We start from the raw sequence: 9,305 nt of genomic DNA, 5'->3' as shown, positions 1-9,305 counted from the left end.
TTCAGTGGAGCAGAATAGCTCTATTGAGAGAGATTAAATAATCAGCTAAGAGTAGACAAAACCTGTATCGCCGGTACCATATATCATAAATTTACTAGGTTTTCCAGAAGTCAATATAGTGGAAACCTATATAATTTATATCCGTTTACACAATAAATATGGATATCTGAACATGTTTTAATAATTTCGCGCAATTCAGAGCAAAATATAAAGTATATACTTTAAAAAATGGCCACTTGTTGGTAAATTAGCGGATTACACTTCACAAACAAGCACAAGTGCTACCTAATGAAAAGTTCCGAAAATGACGTTGGTCCTTTCTGACAAATCAAAACTCTATTTCGGAAAGCCCTGCTCTCGCCCACAAAAAACGTTCAGTGTGTGTCTGGCCGCTGTCGAAATAAGTGTACATTAAAATAAATATATATATATATATATATATATATATATATATATATATATATATATATATTATATTGAAAGCGGCTGAGTTTTACAAATTGCGAAATACACCTGGAAATACTACCACGTTTAGGACGACGTAACTGGGTGAAGCGTAATAACGGAGGCGCAACGATTTAACTAATGTATACCGAGAACCAGTAAAATGTACATATCTAATGCGCTAAGTAAATTTCAGGTAATGAGCAAAACCATGCAATAAAAAAACCTATACAAATTATTACCGATTTGTCTATTGCATACGACCACAGATGATTAGATGACTGAGTGTGCCATCACAGCGCGCGACAAAATCGGGCTAAAGCATCCGTAATTCCGTGGGAGAGCCAAGAATTGTATTTTGTGCTCAGGCAAAGATCATTACATTCCATTGTCCATTTGAAGACCATTTTAAGCATTGAACTATTACCATACTTGATAATCTTTACTTAGGTTTGCAAGCTGTGTAACTAAAATGTGGTCAAAGTTTGTTGTTTGAGAAAAACATCCGCGTAGACTGCGTGCCGCAACGACGGCGCGACACGTAATTGTCATAGCGCATTTTTTCTTTGGTTTACTTTATACAACTATTTGTTAACGTAATAAATCAATAACATACCGTTGCTGTTTGAGCAACAAGTAATGTAGCCGTATGCATAAATTTGATACGGTCATCGGGAAGCTTTCAAAACGCATTTATATACAAAAAAGTTGCTTTTCTTCAATCGATTAAATGCATTTGCATTGTGCGTCAATCAGGCAAAAGGTAATTCCTGATTTAACCACATATTCGTATACCGTAATTGTTTTAGTTTAGTTTAGTCCTTTATTTACCACCCTGACTAACTGCACAGGCGTGTGCAAGCTGTGGTACATTTGATGCCTGGTCATGCACTACATAGTGGTATTACAATTGAATCTTAGGCTATAACATTATTGTGATGAGTACTATATCAGGTAATGGAAAGGAACAATTACACAGTCCCTTATCTATTCATCTGTCACGCCGGCGTACAGCTTGGGCGTATAAAAGCATTGCTACATTTGATATGCGGTCATGTGATACTACATTCCAAATTTAGGATACAAAAGTATATTTTCTAAGACATCAGATGATATGAAATATTTACATAGTTCTCCCTACCTCATGCTAGGTGGTCTGAAAGGCTGTAACACATGGTACGCCGAGATATAATGTACAATTGTTTGCTTATTTTCTTCATTACACAGTTTACACTTAGTTTCTTCATCATTACAAACTGTACTGGCCTGTCAGTACAGTCTAAAGCGGAGCTGATTCTTGCGGTCACAACATCGCACTGTCTTGTTCTTGTTTTATATAAACCATAGATGAACGAATCTTGTCTAAACCGGTCATAGTGCTTTAAGCAACAGCTTTGAGAATTAATCAACTCACTCAAGTCCTCTTTAAGGATGTATAAAATCCTAGGAGGTACGCAAGATCTATAGCCACACTTTGCTAAGCCATCAGCAAGATCATGCCTAGGGATTCCAACATGCAAGGGAACCCACACAAAACTTATATCATGACCTCGTTCTTTTGCACGATACACGCTTACCTTGGGAGGTCGTAATTGTATAGGTGAAAGTTTCAGCAAACACGATTTAAAAGTTACTGTTTTCTTGTGTGTAAATCATGCTAATTCTTCCCCAAAATACAGTGCGAAACCGACTCTATTTTATCTACTTTGCCATCGGGGAATAAAAGTATCGCCACTCGTCGGTCAAATGCGACGGAAAGCAACGCAGGAATATTCAATTCCAAACAGAATTGTTTCGAAAGTCGGAGGCCGGATGAAGCTGGAAATTTGCTAAGAATGCACACTCTCAAAAGTTCCGTTCTTATTCGTCTTCTTATTTTGAGGGCTTCTTCTTCCTTCTTCTTTTATAGGGTTTCAGACTTTTATTTTGTCTATATCCCCTTGATCCTTTTCTTAATGCTTCATTCTTCTTATATCATATCTATAATTTTTGTTTTTTGTAGAAATATTTTAATGTCTTAGTATATAGAATTTCTGTTTTTCTGGAAGATCTTCTCCTGTAATCAGTAGTTTTACATTTGGATTAGTGATTTTTATTTTCTTTAATACTTCCAGTAATATCACTCTGAGTTAAATCTTGGGCAATGGAGGAATATGTGATCGTCAGTTTCCTCTTGATTTTTGCACCATCTGCAAAAAGGATCAGTTTCCATTTTTATTCTGTGTAGATGATATTTAAGTCTTGTGTGTGTTGTTTTTGACCTTGTAATGCTTGTGTCTAGTTTTCTATTTTTTGATCTCGTCCATGGTTGTGGTAATTCTTTATATTTAAGGCATTGTTCAGGTATTCTTCCCAATTCTTTTGCATTCTGTTCTTAATCTCTTTTTTTATATTTGAAATGTCTTTGGTGATATTAGACGTTTTGTTTATTTTGTGAACTGTTTTTGCTGCAAGGTCTGCTATTTAATGTCCCTTTATGATTTTGTGTGCTGGTATCCATTGAATTATTATTTTTTGTTTATTTTCTGTTAGATTATAAATTATTGGCTGTATGTTAAATATAATGTTTTTTTATTTTTTGGGATTTGTGTTTTGTACAAAACAAAAAAAAATTTAGAGTCTGAGTATATCACTGCGTTTCTCATGTTATTGTTTTTTATGTATTTTAGGCCTTCTTTTATGGCAAATAACTTGACTTCTATTATTTGGGTTTCTTTTGGTAATTTCCACATTGTTGTGATGTTTTTTTCTTTAATATAAATTGCAGCTGAAGTAGAATTGCCTTCTTCAATTTTGGAGCCATCAGTGAATATCTTATGGTTATTATATATTGTGTTATCCATCATATTAAATTGATTCCCGATTATTTCTTCTGGAGTATCTTTTGAAAATTTTAACATAATTTTAGTTACTGTGTGTTGATGTATTTCAAACCAAGGTGGTATTCAATTTATGCTTGGGGTGACGTTTGTTGTTATTGTGATTCTTAGTTCTTTACATGTTTTTATAACTCTCTGAACAAAATTTTCTTTCTCTGGATTCTGGCTATATTCCTTGATTGATTGCGAAATTATTTTTTTTATTGGCATATTTTCTTGTTTTTGCAAAATTTTTGCCATCTGAATACATTCTTGTTGTTTTATTTCTTGTCTTAATAACATTGTATTTGTTAAAGCTTGTAGTGCTACTATCGGAGTTGACTTAAAACATCCTGTGGCTATTCTTATTGCTTCATTTTGTATGGTTTCTAGCCTTTTTAAATCTATGTATTTTACTGTTCCGAATATTGTGGAACCGTATAATATTTTTCGTTTTATGTAGATGTTATAAAATCTTATCAACGTCTCCTTATTTGCTCCCCACGATAATGAGGACAGTTTTCTCATTAAATCTATCCTTTTTTGAGCAGATGTTCTAATTTTGACAATGTATGAATTCCATTTTAGTTTTGGGGCATCAAATTCTAAACCTAGTATTTTGTGATTATTTGTGAAAATCAGTTTTTCGTTATCTATACTTATTTCTGGTATGTTATTTATTCTTTTCTTGGTGAAACACATGAGTTTACTTTTTTATATGTTTATCTTTAAATCCCATCTATCAGTCCATTCTTTTATGTTTTTAATTGCACTTTTTAATTCATTAGTAGCCTTCAGGATATACTTATTTTGAGATATTAACGTGATGTCACCTGCATAAATTATTTTGCTAATTTCTTTTGGAAGACTCAGATCTGCCATGAGTATGTTAAATAATGTTGGGCTTAAAGGTGATCCTTGAGGTACTCCCTTTAATATTTTTTCTTTTTGTGATCTTTTTTCACCTATTATTATCTGATATGTTCTGTTTTCCAAGAAGTTTTTTAACCATTTTAGTGGTTTTGCTGCCTTTATTATAATAGCATCATGGTTAGCCGAGTCAAATGCTTTTTCTAGATCTAAACAGACTACCAGAGCATATTTCTTTTAATTTAATGATTTATTTATTATTGATTCAAGTCTGTGGTTGATCTATTTGGTCTGAAACCAGTTTGGTCTTCATCTAGTTTATTATTTATTTCTAACCACCAGTTAATTCTGCTGTTTATGATGTTTTCATATATTTTTCCTAGACATGAGATTCTACTTATAAATCTATAGGAACTTATATCTGATTGATTTTTCCCAGGTTTTATTATTGGGTTTATTAATACATTTTTATATTAATTTGGGTATTCACCTTTTAACCACTGAGTGTTTATTTCTGTTAGAATTGTTCTTAGAATATTGGCTGGTGCCTTTTTGTAAATTTTTTTATGTAATTTCATCTGGCAAATATGCCTTTCCATTCTTTGTTTTGTTTATTGATCTTTGTAATTCTTCCATTGTTATTTTTTTGTTTAAATTTAATGTTGCTGGGAGATTTAGTAAATTATCTATCTCTGCTCTAGAGGATATCATTTTTGGTTCTTTTGCGATAATCTTTTTATATTCTTCTTTGAATAACTTGAGTTTATCGTTTTCATTTGTTACTGGGAGATCATTGCTTATTATGGGATAACTTTGGTTAGAGATTTTACCTGTTTGTTTCTTTATAAAATTCCATACTTTCTTAGTTGGGGTCTTAAAATCTAGTTCACTACAAAAGTTTTCCCAGGCCTTTCTTTTTTCTGTTTCAATTATTTGCCTACTTTGTGCCATAAGTTTTTTATATTCTATTTCGTTTTCTTTGTTAGGCTTTTTCCTCCATTTATTAAAAGCTTTGTTTCTTTTCTTTATGACAGTTTTCATTCCACCATGGTTTGTTTGGTTTAGTTTTTGTGACATTGTTTTCAAACTTGAAACATTTTTTGCCCATTTCCTTTAGTACGTTAGCTATTGTCGGTAGGCTTATTGTGTTTTCTACCTTAAATTTATTCAGTTCTTTTTTATATTTGGTCCATCCCTCTTTTGTAAAGTGCCATTTTCTTTCTTTATTAGAGTGAGAGTTTTGATTGTTATTTTTTACAATTATTGGTAAATGGTCACTATTTAAATGTGAGCCTACAGTTATTTCTAAATGGCTTAAATTTGGAGATCCTTTTATTAGGTCTATAGTTGAAGTTTTGCCTGTTTTAGGATCTATCCTTGTTATTTGTCCTGGTGGAGTTAGAAGTATTTCGGAATTATTTGTTAAAAAATCAAAAACATTTTTGCCTGTTTTGTTTGTTAGCTTTGAGTTTAAGTTTGGTTCCCAGAAGGGGTGGTGAGCATTTAGATCTCCCATTATGAGCTTTGGTTCGTCTAATTGATTTGCATAGGGTTCAATTTCTTCTTTTGAAATGTTATTGCATGGGTTATATATTAGTAATATATTTAGCCATCTGTTGTTGAAAGGTATTTTAATTGCTTGTGTTTCGAATTTGGATTCTTGGTTATCATTTAATTTTATTTCCTTGTATTGAATTGAATTTTTTATACAGAAAGCTAGGCCTCCGCCTATTTGATTCTTCCTGTCTTTTCTTACTATTTGGTAGTTTGGGATTTTGAATTTGTCTTTGTCCTTTAGCCATGTTTCACATAATGCTAATACTTCTGGGTTTTCTTTGAATATTAAATAATTTATTTCAATTTCTTTGTTTGTTATTGCTCTTGTGTTCCATAGTGTTAGTTTATTCATTAATATACTCTATAAGTTCTTTTATTAACGGCCCTGTATTTAGTAGCACTTCTTTAATATGGAGATAATTGATTTTCCTTCATTTAAGTCATTTACTATATTAGTTATTATCTTGTATATGTTTTTACTGAAGGAAACCCATGAGAAGTTATTTGCTTGTCATTTTTGTTTGTTTTGTATGTCTTTGTGTTCTGTATTGGTGTTGGTAATGTCCATGTTGTGGGCGATTGTTCTGTTCTGTTAGTTTCTGTGTTTTTACTTGTAGAGCTTTGTTTCCTTTTTGGAGTCTGATTGTTTTCTTTTGTTTTGTCATCTGTTATGTTTGGAGTTAAGTCTTTGCTTTCTTTTTGTCTTTTCAGTCTTGTGGGGGTTCTCTGTTCGAGAGTTAGGCTTTGTTCTTGGGTTAGTGTTTGTGCGTATGTTTGTCTGGTGTTTTCAGGGTTGGATTGTGTTCTGTTTATGTTTTGTGGGGGGTTTGCTGTTTGTGTGTTGTTGTTTCTTAAAGTGTCATTTGATGTTCTGTTTTTGTGTTGTTTCTGGTCTTCATCTGTTAATGGTTTTAACTTTTGTAATTGTTTTTTCACTTCTTGGTTATTTGGTGTTATGTTGTTTTTGTTTATCTCTTGTGCCCTTTTATGATATTTACAGTTAATGTCTGTTGGACTGTGGTTTTCCTTGCAGTAAAAACAGTATGGGTCGTTATTACAATCTTTGAATATGTGATTAACTCCACTGCATTTGCTACACCTTTGTTTGTTTTTACATGTTATGGTGCCATGACCATACATCTGACAATTATAGCACTTGGGAATTGGGAAGGTATACTGATTTACTTTATATGAAATATGCCCAATTACCACTCTTTCTGGGAGTTTTCCTTGAAAAGTTAATCTTATGGATTTTCTTTCAATCCATTTTTGTTTATTGTTTATTTCCTTATTTTTCTTTTTTATTCTCATTATTTCAATGATGTTTGAATTTTGACCGCCAATTGCCCTGATTTTTTCTTTTAGACTTTCTATATTCAGTTCTGTCTCTTCAAGGAAAATGGTTCCATAGGTACATCCTGTGTTTTAACTGGAAGATGGCTGTTTGCATATGATTTCCCAATTGCTTAGTTTTTTTATTTCATTAAGTGGTCTTATTTTTGAGATGTTATATACCTCAAACCTTATGGTTTTTCCTGTTCCTAGTACTCTTAGGGTATTTTCTTTGATGTATTTTTGGAATTCTGACGTATTAATTGCCTCTGTTAATTTTATTGGATTATTGAAGTTTGAGGTATATGACTCCCCTTGTAATTGAATCAGAATTATATTTTGTTGGGTTTCTACTTGCGTTTCAGATGAGCTGTTTCGCCGGAGTTTCGAGAGCGGGTCTTCGTTATCAGAGTTCTTTTTCCTTTTACTTTTGTTTGTTTTTTTCTGTTTCTAAAACCATTGAGGTTCCAGGATCTTCCCCTGGATCAATTTGGGTATTTTCAATATTGTTATAGTTCGTTTGGAAGACTTTTAGAGACACTGTTCACACTACGGTGTCTAGACGTCGAATCTTGAGGGCTTCTATTTCATTCAAATGTGATGTTTGTTTTGGAAAAAGCTTGTGGAGATGACCACTAGATGGCAGGAGCGAGGTTGTGTAAAAGTAGGACTACTCTCCCATGTTGCAACGGCAGCTTTATCTGTTATCCGTTGCTCTTTCTTTGAGATATATTGTCGTAAAATATTTAACTTATCTACCCAAAGAAATAACCAATTTTATATTTGTCACTCCAGATTTTTTTTATATTCACCACGCCTGATGTTTACAAACAAGTTGCGCGCACAGTTGCCAGCGAGTTTTAACATTACATTTTAATGTGTTACCAAGTCTTGATTTTTAGGATTATTTTAGTTCGTAATATTAGCATATTTGGAATTCCACAGTGTTCGTTTCTGTCAGGTGTTTATCAGCCATAAAAAAATATTTGTAGGTATATATCGTATATTTTACTTAGTTTTATCAGCCATTAAAGATTATTTGTAGGTATATATCGTATATTTTACTTAGTTTTAATTTTTATTTCAGTATGGCAGTCATCATCATTTGGAAGATCTTCGGGAATGCTGACAGGTTTTGGTTAATCTGTACAAGTAAAGTAATTAATATCAATATAATTTTAACACCTCGGGGGTGGGAAATGGATTTCCTGATCAGTTGCCGATCTTACCCCAGGATACCTTGTATCACCGAGTTTAAAGCTAATGATACCAAAGAAGGTACAAGAGGAAAGTATCTGAGATAATATGATAATAATAACAATGATAATAATAGTTGAAATAACTAAATCAATAATGATTATTATAGTCATTGTGATTAGATAGATAAAAGTATTGATAATAATAATGGTAATTAAGTTTATTTAAACGCAGAAAACCAACTTAATTGCAGGTGTTGTGACCAGCGCTGCCTCTGACTCTTGTAGTGGCAGCTTGATGTACATTGCAGAATAGAGGAAAGATAGTGAAGTGCCATCTTTCACCCATGCCATGCAAGAATTTGCAATATTAATAATAATGATTATGATATTCATGATGATTATTATACTGATTATGATAATGATTATGATATTGAAAATTAATATGAACTGATAAGGATTGTAATATTGATAGTGATAAATAAGAAAAAGGTATGAATGAGAATCAATATCTTCACAATTCAAGAGATGTCTTTGACCGGTTTCGATTATATTATATGCTCAAACCGGTCAATTATGTATTTTTTATTGTGCAGGTATTCATTCTCATACATAACTTTTCAACATGAATATGGTACATTGATAATGATAATGATGATGATAATGATAATAAGAATGGTGATAATGGTAATAACAATGATCATGGTAATGATAATAATGGTAATAAAAATAATGATAATTATGATAATGTTAATGACATCGGTCTACTTTTAAAATAGATGCAAGGCGGTATCTCAGACTATATCACAATAGTTATACTCATAGTAAAAGTAATAGTAATAACATTAATAATAAAAAATCTTAATGATAATTATGACACTGGTGATGGTAATAATAATGTGGATTACCTATTCAGTTGTCGATATTAATAATGATAATAATAATATTAATATTATAATATTATTACTATTGACGTCATTAACGTAATAATTATTGTTATCATCATCATTATTACTATTATCGTTATCATTATCATACTAAACATTGT

General features: G+C 31.9%; 1 protein-coding gene across 1 annotated transcript; it reads right to left on the bottom strand.

The window, feature by feature from the left end:
* Window positions 1–4,946: 4,946 nt before the first annotated feature.
* Window positions 4,947–7,664, bottom strand: LOC125045869. Its single transcript, XM_047643429.1, has one exon. It carries the CDS (start codon window positions 6,079–6,081, stop codon window positions 5,176–5,178), a length of 906 nt encoding a protein of 301 aa, XP_047499385.1. The 5' UTR covers window positions 6,082–7,664; the 3' UTR covers window positions 4,947–5,175.
* Between the last annotated feature and the right edge of the window lie 1,641 nt (window positions 7,665–9,305).

This window comes from Penaeus chinensis, chromosome 38, assembly GCF_019202785.1.
Source record: "Penaeus chinensis breed Huanghai No. 1 chromosome 38, ASM1920278v2, whole genome shotgun sequence".
Taxonomy (NCBI): Eukaryota; Metazoa; Arthropoda; class Malacostraca; order Decapoda; family Penaeidae; genus Penaeus; species Penaeus chinensis.
Note: the sequence above shows the minus strand (reverse complement) of the source record. Positions and strands in the feature narration are given on the sequence as shown.

Bases quoted from the DNA above. Each gene is read 5' to 3' on its own strand.
- LOC125045869 (XM_047643429.1), bottom strand. From the start codon at position 6,081: ATGAATAAACTAACACTATGGAACACAAGAGCAATAACAAACAAAGAA.